Source organism: Apaloderma vittatum, unplaced genomic scaffold (genome assembly GCF_000703405.1).
Source record: "Apaloderma vittatum isolate BGI_N311 unplaced genomic scaffold, ASM70340v1 scaffold2301, whole genome shotgun sequence".
In the NCBI taxonomy this organism is placed as follows: Eukaryota; Metazoa; Chordata; class Aves; order Trogoniformes; family Trogonidae; genus Apaloderma; species Apaloderma vittatum.
Genome location: NW_009697212.1, coordinates 59490 through 77498, shown reverse-complemented (window position 1 = coordinate 77498; position 18009 = coordinate 59490). Strand labels below are relative to the sequence as shown.

At 41.2% G+C, this 18009-nt stretch overlaps 1 protein-coding gene across 1 annotated transcript in view; it reads right to left on the bottom strand.

The window, feature by feature from the left end:
- Positions 1–2224: 2224 nt before the first annotated feature.
- TNIP3 (TNFAIP3 interacting protein 3) overlaps positions 2225–18009 on the bottom strand; it is a gene marked incomplete at its 3' end in the record, with an annotated part of 28104 nt that continues 12319 nt past the window's right edge. The window contains exons 7-12 of the mRNA XM_009877538.1: positions 17542–17673; positions 13546–13674; positions 10034–10150; positions 7877–8002; positions 5745–5822; positions 2225–2285 (exon numbers count right to left, since the gene is read on the bottom strand). Of these exons, the coding sequence (XP_009875840.1) occupies positions 2225–2285; positions 5745–5822; positions 7877–8002; positions 10034–10150; positions 13546–13674; positions 17542–17673 (643 nt within the window). The remainder of the gene's footprint in view (positions 2286–5744; positions 5823–7876; positions 8003–10033; positions 10151–13545; positions 13675–17541; positions 17674–18009) is intronic.

Here is an 18009-nt window from a genome sequence, read left to right as displayed (position 1 = left end):
TTATTCCTTAATAAATAAACAAAAACAAAACCAAACAAACAAAATCAAACAAAAACTCACACAGGAAAAACCAAAGCAGTATCAAAGGAAAAAATCTGTTCAGGAAAACTTAAGGCTTTTCCCTAGAAACGCCAATCTACTGAAACAGAATTCCTAAATGAAACTGCCTCATGCCTAAAGGTTGCAGCACTGCTGTTTTGTTTTTCTAAGGAAAGCTTATCTCAGGAGAGATAGGATTTATTGGTGGGTTTATCACCTTATGTGGAAATGAAACATGAGAACTGAGATCAAGGGATGCTGCTGCACAGACTAGCTCATTTAAATCTACCATTGTAATTAGAACTTACACAAAATAAAACAAAGGAACTGGAATATCAAGAATACTTTTGTCATCTGTTCTTGGTGTTATCTTGGAAACCTTTCTCGAAACAAACGCAGATTTCACATAGGTGACTATATGTAACACAGAAACACAAGTTAGTGCCTCAATTAGAACTTACACAAAATAAAACAAAGGAATTGGAATATCAAGAATACTTTTGTTTCTTGGGGTTGTTATCTTGGAAACCTTTCTCGAAAGAAACGCAGATTTCACATAGGTGACCATATGTAATACACAAACATAAGTTAGTGCCTTGTAATCTATAAGAGAAATTGGACTTCTCTGTGATCCATAGCTAAGCAAATAATCTTTATCAGCAAAGATAAAAAGAATAAGAGAAAAGAGAGTTCCTCTTGATGGGGACTGAAGGAAAAAGGGAAGGTAAAAGTCTCCAAATGTCCTAGTCATTGCCCTGTTGCCAAGCAGCTATCGGGATGTTCTGGACAAGGGACAGTAGTAGAAAGACTGAGCATGGATTTAAAGTTTCTTTCAGGAAGCCAGAAATCAAGTCATATAATCAAGGAGGGGAAAAGAACAACTCTCTCTTCAGATGCTCGAAGTGTACTGCCCTGGACCACAGCTGCAGTCGGTGGCTGGACTTGTTTCATTCCCTGTTATAAACATCCTCCCTGTATTCTCCAGTGCAGTAAATCACTCTGAGTTTAAGTGGGAGGAACTACAGATTTAATTTGTTATCCTCTCTCGCAGTCATCCTACGACCACATCAGAACCCTCCAAACAGCCGCCACGTAATTATGGGAAGCTCATCATCCATTTCAGCAAGCTCCGTTCCCACCCTACCCTCTCCTCTTTGCAAATGTGGATGATCATAAACAAGGAATAGTTCCTCTGTAGCCATCAACTTCTAGATGTTACAAAACAGCTTTTGGTGAGGAGTCCCTGCCACCCCAGAGGGTCCCCACTCACACCGTGGAAGGGCTGACACACGAAGCACAGACATTCCTGCAGTGCACACCAGCAAACTTGGCTGGTCCCCGCCCCACACCACAGGGTGATATATAATGATACGTCCGAGATCTCTACCAAACGGGCACAAGACACGAAAACAGAAAACTCAAAACTTCAGGCGCCGTAACTATCACTCCTTTTGTTTCAAAAGTGGTTGAGTCAGGGGAGCTTCTGAAGGAGAGGATCTGGAGGGGCCAATTCCCACGCAGAACAACGTTCCTCCTTCCTTGTGCTCGCTGACAGTCATCTTTGGAGTGGTCTAAAGCAAGTACTTTAAAACATCCAGGAACCTGGCATAACTTCAAATCCAGATACAAATATCACATACCCCTCATGGTTTCCAAAAGACAGCTCGCACCAACACTTTGGCAATGAATTAACTTTGGCCATTCCCATGGTCTTATTTTCAGATCCAACACCTTGAACTGTCAGAGCAGATCAAGGCATTCTGTCTTCAGGGTGAAACAACATCCTAGAGCCTACACTTTATAACCAAGAACTCCTAAAATCCACCCTATCTGGGCCCCCAGGTTCAGGACATCACTAAATTTAGTCTTAGCTGGAGCGACAGAAGCTCTAAGGACAACTTTGAGGATCTCTTTTCTTTAGGACTATTACCAAGTGTTTAAATGAGGCAAATGTGTGATCCTATAATGCGCAACAGAAACATTTTACTAACTGCAACAACGCTGAAAGCCAGAACGTAGATTAGAAACCTCACCTGTGTCACACATACACCCACCTCAGCTCTCGGAGGCAAAGCTGTCACGTAAGCACTCAACAGATAAATAGGAAAGTTCCCTCTACATCCCCCAAAGGCCCCCATTTGGAAAAAGGACATTTAAAATACGCTCTGTACAGCTGTTGTCTTACCATTTGCCTTGTGTTCCACATCTGGCGGAAACTGGTCAGGAACATACCACTGATAGTCTGGCTGCACAGAACAATAAAACATTATTACAGCAACATGGACTTCATAGACACTTCAAACAAAAGAACAGTGACATGGTAAAAACATAATTGTCCTGTCAAGTTGTTTTATTAGTCATATAGAAGTAGTTTACAAAAAAAAAATCTTATATTTAGCTTTATATTTCCACTGATCAAGTCTTCCAGTTTGATTCTGTTTTATGACATGTGGTTTAGATGCCACGCTAATTACAAATATTTGTGTAAACGTTTCTAGATCCCACAAATGCAAAGAAACGTTAGCAGAAACAAACCAGACTTTCACGGCTAACGAGAAAAGTGTGACAGAAGATATCAGCAGACATCACATTCTCTCTACTAAAGAACCCCAGAGAAACCTGGTACACATCGACCTGACAGGTGAAGCTCTTCCAGTCTGAACACATCTAACATCTGTAATGTTTCAGTGTGGCAGGAATAACCCATTTAATAAAGTTCTCTCCCTTTCTCCCTTCCCCACAGGTTAGCACTGGTGTTACTGTAACATTACCTGTTATCAAATAACTTCCTGAAAACACTGCAGGATGGGAAAAATTCCTATCCTTCTCGTAAGAGCAAGTACTGGGAAAGATGTTTATGCATATACAGTTTCATCCAGGGAAATTGTGGAGGAAAGAAATACCGCATTACAGTTTATACCACACATCATGGAAAATGAGAAAGGGAACAATTCTGGGATGAAATATTTCAGTTCAAGCTGTATTAAGCTGTCCATCTCTTTCAAGCATGTCAAATTCCAGGTGACTACTCTTCAAACTAGTTATACCGGGAAAATAATTCTTGTTTTGCAGAAATTACTCCATCAAAATCCTGAGTAGTCCCAAGGAGACCCTTAGAGATTCCAACTTGTAAGGAAGAAATTTCCTAGACTTGTTTAGAAGTTTGGCCTAAATTAGGATGGGAGGACGAAGCTGTAGATACCGAAAACGGATTTAACCTTTACGTATGCTGTCACTCACAGATACGCAGCAGTAATCGCTCTCGTACACTGTCAGGAAGAGGAGCTTCGTTTAAGCACAGGTAGTTGGCTCCAAGTACACTTATTTGCATTGCTTCCTTGAGTTTCTGTTCAATTTTCTGCTCTCTACTCTTCACTTTCATATGTATTCACACCATACCAACTGAATAATTTCAGAAAAGAAAGGCTTATTTTGCATTAGTCTAAACAATGTTTCTACTATGAAAGAACAAACAAAAGGTGCACGTTTTAAGAAGAAAAGATGAAAATCACAGACTAAACACACAGGGTCACGTACATTAACTCGGGACGTTGGTTAAATTCTAACACCTTTCTTCATTGCTAAACAAATTGCTCAGGGAGGTATCAAAAGCTCAGAGCAGCAACACCCCACTCAGACAAAGAATTTCAAAGAAAGCTCAGAATAAAACTGGGAGTAACAAAGCAACCAGTCAAACTGACCCCGGCACTCCGGCAGGAATGGCAAAGTTGTAAACCTAGTGATCCCTCGTCGAATTAGAAACCCAGATGATGAAAATTCAGGGAGAAGAGCCAAAATAATCCGGGACAGTGTCCAAATTGCAGTGAGAAACATTCTGCAGTACTTCCAACCCTGATAAATAGGCAGATAAGCACACTCCTGAAGCACAGAAATGACTTGTTCGACCACAGCTTCTCTGTTGGATTTCTGCAGTCTGAAAGCCTTATGTGTATTCTGCAAAAACTCAGCTATAATTTCTCAAATAATGAGCATCTTTCCACACGTGACAGCTTTATAGCCACAAACAGATACTGCATATTTAAAGTGACATGTGCTGTGCCGTGTTTAAAAGCATTCTGCCCAGATTTGAAGAAGCACGACCCACTTACATAACCCGAAGCACTTCAAAAATATCATTCTTTGAAGCAGTAATTTCCTTGAAATAGATAACTCCCTCTCACAAAACCTGCCCCAGTGCAAAGCTCTTCATGTCGAGGAAGGCAGGACGCTGTTGTGTGCCAGGAGAAAAGGCAAATTTCCCATTGTGTTAGCCACACTCAGATACAACTTCTACTTAACCTGATTTTTTAATTTTATTTTCTTCGTTTGCAATACACAGGCTTGCTTGGCAAAATTGCTTTCCTAAAGCATTTCCTAAAGCCAGAGTGCTTCACCCTCAGTATTCCTTATTCTTCACATAATCCCATTTTGCAGCAGTGTACCAGAGAGAAGATACTACTGGGTACAAGCAAGAGCATCTGGGATTTCACCCTTACAGTTTAATAGCAACGTTGTGAATCCTGCCGACAGCTTGTGTGCCTGCCCCAGCAAGCATACAGGGAACCCGGGATTGTGCAGTCTGGTGATAATTTATGAATATGCAAGTCCTAAGTGAAGAAGAAAAGTCATTTGCCATAGAGAGAGAGACAAAGAAAGAAAGACTCAGTGTAAGACAGGGAAATAAGTTGTATTAGTCAAGATTTCTTAGACCACATAGAGGGAAGAGATCAGAAAAATGCTCAACACAGCTAGACTCTACGTTTGGTCACTTTATGTTATGAAGAGCCAGTACAGGGCTCCAGAGAGCAGACTCCTATTAATGAATTTGGATAACTAGATAGCTAGAAAGGGCTCTGAATATGTGTCGTGGAAGTAATCTAAGACATCAGCAAGAGTCCAATCAAACAACTTATTTTTTTTAATTAAGGAAGGACCGCCAGTATCACTGAAAACAAATGTATAATAACCCCCTTTCTCTTCTTAATGGTAGTCTAGATAAATAGTATTTGCCAAAGTAAATTTAAAATACATAAGAACATATACTTAAGGGGGCCGATTAGCTCAGTCAGTTGAGCGTGGCACTAACAATGCTGAGGTCGCGAGTTCGATTCCCGTTCGGTCCCCATGTGTTGCCTGATCTAGTCGAGAGGTGGCGTCCCTGGTGACAGGGAGGCTGGATTAAAATGATCTCTAAGGTCCCTTCCAGCCTAGGCCATTCTATGATAAGATAGAGCTACAACCGCATATGAAGAAATTAAAGTATAATACATGAACCATATATTTAACTTGCTGCAATTTCCCCTCTTTGTGCACAGGTTTCTGTTGGTTTTGCTTGGATTTTCTCATGGGACCACTCCATGCAATTCTTTACCCAAGACACTGGAACAGCAAGCAAGTAAGAAAACCACAACTATCAAGAGAAAAACAGCATTTGAGGGCAGACAGTAAGGGACAAGAGACTGTACAGAGATCACCAAGGCTGTTCCAGACCTAGAGCTAGGTCTAAAACCAGTACAAAAACTCAATGTGAAACCAACCACAGACCAGTAAATAACCTATTTAGTTACTGGTGAGAATGGGACTGTGAGAAAAGTCAGTGTCCCTGTGAAATGGGAGACAGCGGGAACCTTACTGTGTGCTGTTGCTGCTCACGTGCCCTGCAAGGCACTGGATGTACTCGAGGATCTTGATAGTGAAGAACCAACCCACAACTCCCGTAATTCACACATGGTGATCGGAGGTGTGTAGCTGGGCCTCTCGGACTGCGCTGGGAGGTCTTTTGTCTGTCAAAAAATAAGAAAAGAAGGAAGGAATGCATTAGCAGTGAGATACAGTGACCAAGAGAACACTCACATACAAATTCATCAGTAAAAAGCAGCGGGGAAGGAACACTCCTCTCAGCATGGGTAGCAATGCTGCTCACTTAGGCCGGTCAGATTGCTCATAATTTAAGAAATAATTTAAGAAAGCTGGCTTGTGCTACACCAGAGTCTTGATGCCTTCTATGCAAGAAAATATTAGTTTCAAGATATAGCAAGTACATTTCTGACTTTTTTTCTATATTCAAGAAACATTACACACAGTTTCCTTCAATAGTTTGAAGTAGAACTACACAGACAAGCACTTGCATAATAAAAAAAATAAATGATTCTAGTCAAGTACCAAAGTCTACAGCCTCAACATTTGGGTCTGCCTTTTCTTAGGCCTTCTGTGTTCCAGCAGAGTCAACAGGAATTTGTCCAAGGACAGAACAAGGAGTGGTAAAAGACGATTAACATTCAATGATTCTGTCTTATGATGCTATGAATCACAAGTAAGTAATTTGACTCAATAAACCAAACTAATAAACATTCTATATGGTTCTTTTCATGCTTAAAATCATTCACAACCTCTGTTTAACCAAATCCCAAGGCAGGAAGAGACCAAAAAGATCTCTAGTGTAAACACTGGATGCAAGTTAGGGAGTCAGACTGCACATACACATTATGCAGCACTTGTACAGCCCTTTAGGTACATTGGACACATGCATTGCTGTCGGATTTTCTCCTGGCCCAGAGCAGCTGGGAAGGAGTGGGAAAGACTTTTTAGCCCCATTTTCAGTCCCCCTCTTCACTGTCACTGCTGTGAGAGGCTCTCTCAGAGTCCACTGACTGTCTGAGGTTGTACGAGAAACTTAGACTTTTACAATCTCTAAATAACGCAAAAATTATAAAGAAGGAAGTTCCTTTAGTACTCCATCTCCCATAAAAACCATAGTTTTATCTTACCGAACCACTCAGGGTTGGGCTGGGGGGTGGGGAAAATATATCTCTAAGTTGTTGCACGCAATGCTAACAAGTTTCACTGAGGTATTTCTACATGTCTGGGATTCCCTGGCTGGCAAATGATGGCATTCTCGTTTTTACACTTGCATGAAATGTTTCCAAGAAGCCACAAAAGCACTGACAAGTCTGGGGCCTTACTGCAGCGTCACCCAGCATGGGCCAGGATGCCCACTCAACCTGCTCTCCAGTCGAAATGAGGCTGATGGGAGTGAGGGATGCATGACAGCACCTTGCCCCGACACTACTGCAAGACTCTACTAGTATCGATGCATGAGTTCGTTGAGGATAAGCCGATACTGAAGTTTCTGTTTCACAACAACATTGGGAGAGAACACTAAATCACCACAGAACATTTCAGTAACTGGCCATTCTTTTAAAAGATTGCACAATTTTTTCAAGACAGGAAACCTCGAAATTTCATCATTTTTAAGCGGCGATTGAGAAAGCTCAGCGTTTTACACGTCCCGATTTTACTATGGCTTCCTGAATGTCTGTGAACAGAATATTGACACTAATGTGAAGAGATAAAAAAGATGTTGCAACCAAAAATTATTGCAGCGTCTGCTCAGCTAATTTGAATGGCGACAGATTTTTTTTTTCCTCAGTGATATTAACGTTACTCTATAAACCCACTGCAGAAATTGGGATTAATAACATAAGCTTTTTATTTTAAAAGTTGGTTTGATTTTACAATTTTTATATCAAATGCCAGTGAAACAAGAAGTAGTCCCCTGGCTTTGTTTCTGGTTCCCCCCCACGCTTCATTTAAAGATATCTTTGAAGAGTTTTTGCAATAAAAAGATTCCCTTCATCTACTTAATTTGGAAGTCATCTCTAATAACTTCCCATCCTCTTACTACATTACTTCAGAATGATTTCATCCCAGGTGGTGACCTCATATAAAATCCAATGTCAATTAATGGAAGCCAGAAAGCCTTGGGTTGCGTGGCAAGTGAGAAAATAAAAATAAAATACACATGTGCTGGCAATGGTAGCTTTCTTTTGACTCATACCTGAGAGCTGAGTTTATTCAGTTGAGCCTGTAATCTCTCGTTGATTTTCTGCAATGTTTCTTTCTCCTCATTAAGTCTTTCTCGGTCAGATCTCTCCTTTTTGAAGTCTTCTTCATATATTTGTACCTGCAATCATTATGATCAATATGCAAACTTCAGCTGAATCACAATGGAAGTTTTCATCCCCTTTGTTGTTTGGTTGCTTTTTAAACACTGGCCAGGCAGCAAGGTGCATTACAAAGGGATTCCTCCTCTTTGCAATCCTGCAATCTGAAGGTTCCCTCGTCTTTTTTAGGATCAGTACAAAATGACAAGCAATTGCTATTCTCCAATGGTAAGACAACGGAAAGACAGAGGTTCGACCCTGTTGTTAAAAGATAAGCTGCCTTTCAAACAGTGAAGGATGCAATGGCTTAGTTCTTTCAGTGTCACCAGGAATCATAGAGCAGCATTCCACTGAAAAAAAGAAATATCTGACCACCCCGGGCACAAGCAGCGAGCACACGGATTCACAAATCTGTAAACTAACTGGTGTCAAGATGAGTGGCTTAGTTCTTCAGCTAATGGGCAGGCATCCACCTGGTAAGAAGCTGGAGGTTGGTGGCACTTCTACTGATAAATAACAGCAAAAGCACAATGGGGTGAAAAACCAGCACCAAAACTTTCCTAAGTCCTTTCATGTCCTCTTAGTTAGTGACTAAAGCCCACTGACAGTCTATTTCCAAAGAACTTGCTTGCTGCGGCTCACGCCCTGTCCATCGCACAGATGCGGTTTTCCTTCTGCTGGCAGCAGCATTCTAACTTCACCGGGGGATTGTAGCAACATTAATACCTCAGGGGAAGAAAGAAGTCAACACAGGGCTCTAGAAACGATTTTCACTGCTTGTCTGTTGCAGCTAATTTTCGCAAGGTTTTTTCAGACCCAGTGGTCCCCCACTAGTTATAACCCCCTTGTTGAATAACACCATGTGAAAGGAACAAGGCTTTCTGTGTGGGGACTCGGCTCTGCAGCTTGTCCCTGGAGAAGTCATTTGTGCCCCTGCAGAAATCTGTCTTTTGGATCCCTGTCCATCTACAGGCTTCTCTCCTTGCTATTTCCTCATTTCTTTTCACCCGATTCCCTCTGCTGAAGCTACTTTGGTCACAGTTTTGCCACATATGCTGTTGCCCTGAGAAAGAGGGGGACACTTCTCAATGAATGAATGCTTTCATCTCTCCTGTCGTGGTCAGGGATGGGCTGATGACAGCCGGGCTCTGGCGAGACTCCGCCACGTCGCTGTTTGTCCCAAGAGTGCCTCCTCTGTACAGTTAAGAGCCTTCTGCTCCATTCCGTGCAGAAGGAAGTCTGGACTCACTGTACTGATTTATACAACTAGAATAAGACTAAGGTCAAATGGATACCCCATGAGGATTCCGGAAAAAAAAAAGAAAAAAAAAAGGTTTACTCTGTTTTATTGTGTAGAATGAAATAATTCATTACTGCACAATCAAGTGCAGGATTTTGTTCTCCAGCATGTGGCAAGCATTACATTAGAGCGCAAAATCTGGCTCTGCCGTCAAACGTGACCGAAACAAGTATTTTACTCCCATTGAATAAAATTCCCATTCTGATCACATCCATTTGTGTGTCAATAATGTTAACCCTAACACTGTCCAGGGTGTCCAGACCTAAAATGTAAAACTATCTGAGCAGTATCATGTTTTTAAACAAATTCTTTCATATGGAAAGAAAAAGAGTACACACAGCACTTGAGCTGCTCGGAACAAAGATGTTAAAAAGTAAATACACTTGTCTATAATGACTAATATGCAGGTTACATACTTCTACGAAAAACAGAGCAACAGGCACGATCTTCTGGGTGAAATTCAGCCCCTACCAGAGAGCTGTTAGAACATCTCCAAGAGTCAGGAGAGCCATTCTCCCCCTCCCGATCCTACAGAAGTCCTTGCTCAGTCCTTTGCGAGGACTCAGTTTGACTTTGTGGACGCTGCTGTGATGACAGCATATTGAAAAATACCATCTCAATGGGCTACGGCTAAATCTAATCTTTCTTTTCAAAAACTCTATAGAGTGAGTATATCAGGCACAATTCTTGGGAAAGAGCGTAAAAGTATGTTTCATGAAATCCACCCAGGCTTACTTCCAGCTGTTCTCACCTGCTGTTTGAGAACTTCAAGTTGGGTTCTCATGTCCTCAAGGCTGCTCCCGTCACCCTTTTCTGAAGGAGTCCCAAGAGCAGCAGTGTGCTGCTTTTTCAACACATCCAGAAGGGCCTAAAATGTTAAACAGCAAAACTACTAAACAGATTCACTACATAAAAAAAAAAAAATTAACAAAATCCTTGTGAATTGCTAGAATGTTTGCTCTCTAAATAGCTTAGCGAGAGTCACAGACTTGTGAGAGTTTGCCCTTTACTTGCTTCCGTTATATACACCGGATATAAACTCCATGAATAACAAACACGCATGACTAGTATACATTTCACAAGTGCCCTCACTATATCTCTGAATTTGCAACAAAGTCATTTAGGGGACTATGTTTTTACTTGTAACTATAACCAATGTTTACCTATGGAAATCACAGCTGCAAATCTCATTCATAAACACCACTTCCCTGTGCAAGTCGGAAATCGGGACAAGAAAGAAGGAATTTGAAGTCAAACACGAAAAAATGTTTGAAGCCAAAAACTCAAGAACATAAAAACAATTTTCAAAAGATGGCCTAAAAATGTGACTGCAAACTAAAGGTGACTGCAAAGTAAAATCTGACTGAAACAGTTTTTTCACTACGAGTACAAATTTCTTCAACTGGAACTTACTTAAATCCCCTGGCTGAGAGGAAGCTATGTATTCTCCGTATCTTGTCACTAGAGGGAGTTACAATTACACACACTACGCTGGTAATGCTCTTACTCTATTTTTCAGTTCAACTCTAGACTTCTTTGGAGATTTTATGTATTTTGAAGAGCACTACACAGCTCTCCCTTGGGCTGGAATAATTTTTAAACTACTTGTAGCCCTCTAGCCCTCTCTGCCTATAACCACACACTACACAGACTTTTTTTTTTTTTAAAAGTCTAGCAAAAGCACTCACCATTAAGTACTTCTCAGTGTCTCTCACATAATATATTAACTCAACTAACTTAACCCATTTTAGAAAGTTCAATTTCTGCTGGTGAACCCCAGCTCTCCCTTGCTGGTCACATCCTTTGATGCCACAAATGATTGAAGGAAGAGAGTCTGGAGGAAGAAAAGGCTGAGGGGAAAGTGGCCAAGCAGCAGAACCAGCATCTGAAGTAACCCAAGGATTCGTATTAACAATATTAATAACTAGAAGGCCAACAACAACTTAACAAAAGAAGTTGTTAACAGTTCTCCTAATTCTTGAGAAAAATCTCACTACATTGACTATTTTTCAGTATTGCCATTAAGGAGGACAATGTAGAGCACTGTGACAGGATGGCCTACAGCAAGGAAGATGTACCTATGAGCAAGAAGTCACAGCTCACTGAGTTAAACAGCTTAATGGGGTATTAAATAACATTCACTCAGAAGTACTGACAACTGAATCCTGAAATTACAAGACAAGCAGCAAAGAGGTTTTCTCCATTTTTCAACATCAAAAATGGAGGTGTATGACTGGAAATTAACTGCCTTCATTTCCAAAGCTATAAAAAGCATAGGCAGTCCCTGCACCTAGAAATCTCTTAATCTAATCTAATCTAATCTCTAAAGCGCCTTAGGCTTGGCAGGAAATTTTGAAGAGAACTGCCTTAGGGACATGAGAAATTGGACGAAGTAAAGGACTCTAAACTGACATTTTCCATTAAAAAAAATTAGTTCTTATCGGGGAAATACATTAGAACTTATTAGCCTATGTATAAGTAACAACTGAGATGGCACTTCAGCAAAATTATGAAAGAAGTAAGAAATTTAGGTTGTACTTGAACCATATGTTGAACAAGGAAACAGCCACAGGAAAGTATATAACCTTAGGATATAGGGTAGCAAACTATTACACCATTGCAGCATGAATTTCATGGTGCAAATCTCCAAGTAGGATCATATCGGACTCTGTACTTGGGGTACTCTGGATGACCAGATCAAAGCTGGATGCAGTTCTAAGTAAAAGGGTCAATGCGCTTGGAAACACGTACTAGTGTCTTCCATAAACTAAGAATTAAGCAGCTGAAAATTACTTAGACTGAAAACCAGGTTTATACAGTACTATTTCAGAAGACCAAAAGAACTGGGTCCCCTTAGCTAAGCTATCCTCTGGTGAAAAGACAACTGCTCTTTGCAGCTAGAGAAAAGGAGCAAGTGCCCCTAAGAACAACTGAATTTTTACCAGAGCACAGTTTTGCTCCGGAGAGCACAAATCTGCTTCAGACAAGCAGTAAGGCAGTTCTGTTCAACACCATTACCAGAAGAACAAATTAATATCATCTGGCCAGAATAATTCAGTGCAATTTAAAGAGACAAAAGCACCTAATGCAAGGAGGGTTACAGTTCAAGAGCAGCCTTCCAACAGCAGCACTGTAGAATGACCTTAAGTATCTTGAAGGAAAGGGTTGTTTTACTTCCAAGAACTTGTAAGAACTTCCAAGTCACCGAACTCGCAATAGCAGGTCCCTTCCAATCTTACATACATTCAAGACATGAGATTTGAAGGATGCAAATACAGAGTGTCAGGAAAATACTTGTGGGAAAGTACATTACATGAAACTAATGTTTCATTTCAACGAAGAGTCTATTTACTCACCTTAGTTTCAATCACACTGTACGATAACAGAAAAATAAAACATTGAACTGAGATGTTTTATAAACAATACCTTGAATTAAAGTTACACTGAGGCTATGAGCAAGTCCTGTCAATGCATTTCAAAAGAGTCAGAGATCATATGTTCTGTCAGATTTTTTCATATGGCGACACGGCTTTCTTTGCCTCGGCCTTTGCACATTTAACTTGTCTGTCAACGTTACAGCAATGGGTGCTGCAGTGCATTTCCTCAGGAAGTGTTTTGTGGTTCACCATGAAATATAAAATTGTTAGAAAACACTCACTGCTTTATGTGATCTTTTGACTGAACAAAGTTACATTTATTACTTTCCCTCAGTGACACAAATAAATAAACAAACAAATAAATAAATATTGCCTAACTGTTTTGTGGCAATTTCCTCAACAAGACATACATACATGTAACAGTTACATGTATGAATATATAAAAATCAAGACAGTAGCATATCTTGTGAAGAGAAGTCATTATTCTCCTTCATAGAATATATGTAAATCAGCAGTTCTAAAATGGTGTGATTTTTTTCTTTTTATCTTTTCATCACAGGGATTTCCCTTTTGTTCTAAGGAGGAAGAATGTAGAAAAAGCCTAGATATGACAACTAGAGAGGTTTCACAGGAGAAGTCCAAGATTCTTTTAACTTCCTTCTCTCCAACAGAACCCTACTACCTGCCAAGAACCGCACACACAGGTATGAGCTAATGTAAGTTCTTGCTTGTTCCCCCAGCTCCTGAATGGTGATCATGAGCTTCCTACCATGAACAAGTTCACCCAGGACTGAAACGACAGGCACCTGGTGGTGTCACTGCTTGACAACAGAGACCCCAGAATTAAAGCAAGAGGTCTCGGTCAGCGGCTCACTCTTGTTCATACCTTATTGAGACGACTTATTTCACACTCGTAGCTTTCCTGCTTTCTGATCATCGAGGCATTCTTCTGCTTCAGGAGCTTGTTCTCTTCCTTCATTTCATGCAGAACTTCACTCAGGACCTTTGCTTCTTTCTGGGATGCAAAAATAGAGAGAGATGCTGCTCAAATGCAGATGGAACCATTTTTCAATAACAATTTTCAGAGTATCTGCTGTCTGGCAGATGTGCTGCATTTTTGTTGTCCCAAACACAGCTGGGAAGGGAGGCAACAGGAAGGCGGATGCTTAGTAAAACCCAGATATGATAAAGTCTGTTGAAACTGTTTTGAGCACTCACCATATGATGGGACAAAGACAACAGACCACACTAAATCCCTGCTCTCTGCAGTGGGCAGTTGCACGAAGGCATGAGAGAGCTGGCAGGCCAAGTAGATCAGTACCCTACAGATGGTTATCCTAAAACTTGCATTACTCTCATGCACTCATAACACAAGGTCAGGCTAAATGCTGGTGGAGTGCCAAGTTATATAACATTAAAGTCAAAACCAGATCTCACTATCACATGGTCTGAGGGTGTTTTTCCCACTACGTGAGACTGAGGCAGGTCTCAGCCTGCTCAAGAATGACCAAGATACCAACCAAGGTTTCAAAATCCAGTTCTTCTGACCTCATTGCAGTCATTGATTTGAACTTCACCTTTCCTAGAGCACGTGCCTCTGCTGCTGTCCCAGCAAAGCACCAGGAAAATGTCCCCACGTGCACAGCATTTTAACACCAGTCTTTCAGGATGGTATTATTAAAAAAAATCAATCTAATAATTCCTGTAAGATTGATTGTCTTGTGCTAACACTTTGAGTGAGGCTATTTTCAATCTACAGTGAATAAAGCTGGGATTTGAGGCAAATGGCATTATGCAAGTTTCTCTCACAGGGTAATGCATTCCTCACTAGCCCATTTTGCCAGATTGTGTTAGATCCAAGCTGTTTAGACATACAAAACACAATGGCTGATTCTACAAAAAAAACTCAAGAAAACCCCAAAATAAAAATGAAATCCTTTTCCGCAGCTGCATTACGAGATTAAACCAAGAGATTCAACTATCACACGCACAGGACACCAAACGAATGCTTTCTCTTCTGTACAACAGGCAGCCAGCTCCTGGACATTCAAGGCTGAGGCTCACAAGAAGCACAATACCCCGTGCTAACTGAGTCACTGTCAAGCACCCTTGAGAAACCGTTGTTTACACGAGGTAGCTTTATTTTCCTTTCCTGGACGTTAGTTATAAATGTCATTTTCTTCAAAAACTGGAAAACATTAGCAGGGTATCTCTGCATTAAGCATAGGAACTCACTCAGGAGCTGGCTCAAGTTGACATGTGAATGTGCCTTTTAAATTAAAAAAAAACAAGCAAATCACTAAAATCCATATAGGATTTTTGCTATGCTCTTCTCTGCACCTTTGCTGTCCTCCTTTCTTAATTCCTAGCACACCTCCTTCTCACAGGCTGACACCTCTGTGAACATGGCCATTTATAACTCAAGATTTCCAGTTTGTTCAGGTTTTCAAACAACGAATTATTAAATATTATCGCTTCTTATTTGATACTATCTCAAATATAAGGGCACCTAGACTTTCCAAGTGCTAGTCTGGTCTTTGATTCCTGTCTGCAAGTACTCAATCATGCTCAGAGAGAAAAATAAATAAATAAAAAATTACATCCTCAAACCAGTCTGTTTTCCTCTGTTGGCCATGGAGTTCACAGCATTATCATTCTGAGAGCTACACCTCCAGTTGCATTAAAAAATAAACACACAAAAAACCACCAACAAACTCAGTAAGATGGCAGTAGCATGTAATTTTTTTTAGGGTTGTTGGGTGCTGCTGATTTTCCTAAAAGGCTCAGCAGGGCACTCGAATTCTGAATAAACAAATTTAAAAGGTACTCTCACAGGCTGCTGGACTATATTAAGTAAGTAGAGAACAAGCATCTTAATACTTTCCTCTGGCAATTGCCCCACACAGCCCGCCCCAGCTCCATGGCTACAGGGAAGGTAAGTAAAACATGTGAAAAAGAAAGGGTTGTTAAATATATATAGAACCAAACACAGGTACAACAGAGCACTGGCACAGGCTGCCCTGAGAGCTCGTAGAGTCTCCTTCTCTGGAGACATTCAAAACCTGCCTGGCCACGTTCCTCTGTGACTCTTTGTGATCCTGCTTCTGGCAGGTGGGTTGGGCTAGATGATCTTTCAAGGTCCCTTCCAACCTCTAACATTCTGTGATGAAAAATGTTAGTTGCTGCAGAAAAAGCAAACAAATATAAAGCCCTAAAAATCTAAGTTTGGTAGGTCTGTCAGCTTGAGCCTCTTCCTCATATGCTGAACTTGAAAGCACCAAAGGTCTGCTCATGTGCTTTCAAAGCTGAACACACCTTCATGCATTTTTCTGAATCATCCCCTGGCACTGCTGGTTCTTTTGTATTTTTATTCTGCCCTGTGGGCAGCATAGGATAACTTGAGTTGGCACAGCTGCTTGTATGGGGGTTACAACCCTTCTCGCTCCTTCAAAAGTCTCTGCTTTCAGCAGCTGCCCCTGTAAAGGTGCATGATACCACAAAAATGAAATTCAGAGTAAATAGAAGCACTTACTGGCTGAGTATATTTTCTGTAAAGAAATTGATGGTCTAAGGCTGAAGTTCCATGAAAGCTAACTTGTCCCCATAGGAGATTTTTGGATTATATTGTTATTTAGTCATTACTCACGTATGTATTTAAAAAATTGAGAGAGTACTTCTCATCCTTATCTTTTCTCAAAGGTAGCTAAGGCTATTTTTCACAGCTATCGCATCTTAAAGGTAACATAGTAAAAATCTTACTAATGCAAACAGGAAGATGGATTGTCTCACATTGAATCCACATTCAAAGCAAGTATAAGCAGGGATTCAGCAAGGGCGTGATGAAATAGTTTGCTTTCAAACACATAAACAGTCCCACTGGTTGGGAATCAAGCACATGCTTACCTACGACCATACTGTAATTGATAAGCAGTTAAGATGAATGTTCTGCTTATGAAGACAAAAGCTAAGGGGTTTGCATTTCTTTTCCTGCAGCAGCTAACTTGCATCTTACCTGAGCCTCAAAGTGATGCAATTGCTCCTTGTTTTCAAATTTATTTCATGTTATCAAGCTAACAAGAGAAGCCCGACTTCAGCTGTCAGAGCACCATCCAGAAACTCTTACAAGAGATTATGAAGCGTGTGAAACGGTGAAGCAGAATGCGAATAAGTTTAGTGCGTACGTTGGGTATCAGTATGCCCATCAATCAGGCTAGTGGGTGTACCGTGCTGGGAATTCACCTTACGGATCTGACTTGAGATGCGAATGCCTACACAAGACCCAGTGCCTAGGGAGTCCCGTGAGAAGTGCCCGACCGCTGTCGGGGTGAGACAAAGGCTGCTTTAGAGCATCTGATGAGCCCAGGCACCTTCAGCTGGAACAGCTTCACTGCCATTAGCAACATCACTAATGTATACAGGGAGCTGAGATACTTAGCACATGTATAAAAACCTGTATTGTCAATACCTAAACGTGGTGAATTCCTTGAAGTATTTATTGCCAAGCACTGAGTGTAACATCTGCAATGACACTCCTGTTCTATTTGAAACCACTGTAACATGTTCCTTCTCAAAGAAATTCACCCCGAATTCAACGGCGGGGAAGGAAATCTCTGCAGTAGCTATATCAATCTGCTCTTTACTCCCCCACGCACACTAAAGCCGTGCTCTCCACCAATTTCTATCGAAATGACTCTCTCTCTATACATAGTTCTCTGATCAAACAGATCAGTCACCGCCTTGAGCAGAGTATTGAAGAGCACTCAACACCACAATCTCGTCTCGTCTCATGACTGTGCAACAACCCACGCCCTGCCACGCGTGAGAAGAGAAAGATGAAAGGCAAGACTGAGCACAAAATGGGTAACAGAGTGTACCCTCCTACCATTTCCTGCAACGGCTTCTCTCTGCCCAGGGCTCTCAACCGCTCATCTCCTGGATGCTGTTGATGTCTCTGCTCCTCCAGCTCACTGACTCTCCTCATCGACACATCCAGTTTTGCTTTCATTTCTGCCAGCTGAAAAGCAAGTGAAAGACCATGGTGGGCTCACTGGGCATCCTGAAAAGCACAGCACCTCGAAGGTGCCTCCAAATCCTTTCAGTTTTTTTTCAGGAAGGAGTAGATCTGGTTGCTGTAAAAGTTCCCAGCTGCTGACTTTCTCCTCTCCACCTGCAGTGGAGCCTCCTAACTATCATAGGTAAATTCTCTGTTGGTGTTAACCCAGCTGGGTCTCGCACTGCTTTGCTTCCAAAGGACAGCAACCCTGAGTCTGTACCTCCAAGTAAGTTTTCCATTGTAACTTCTTTTCTGCAGTGGTGCACACTCAAATGATCTACCCAGAGGCATAAAACA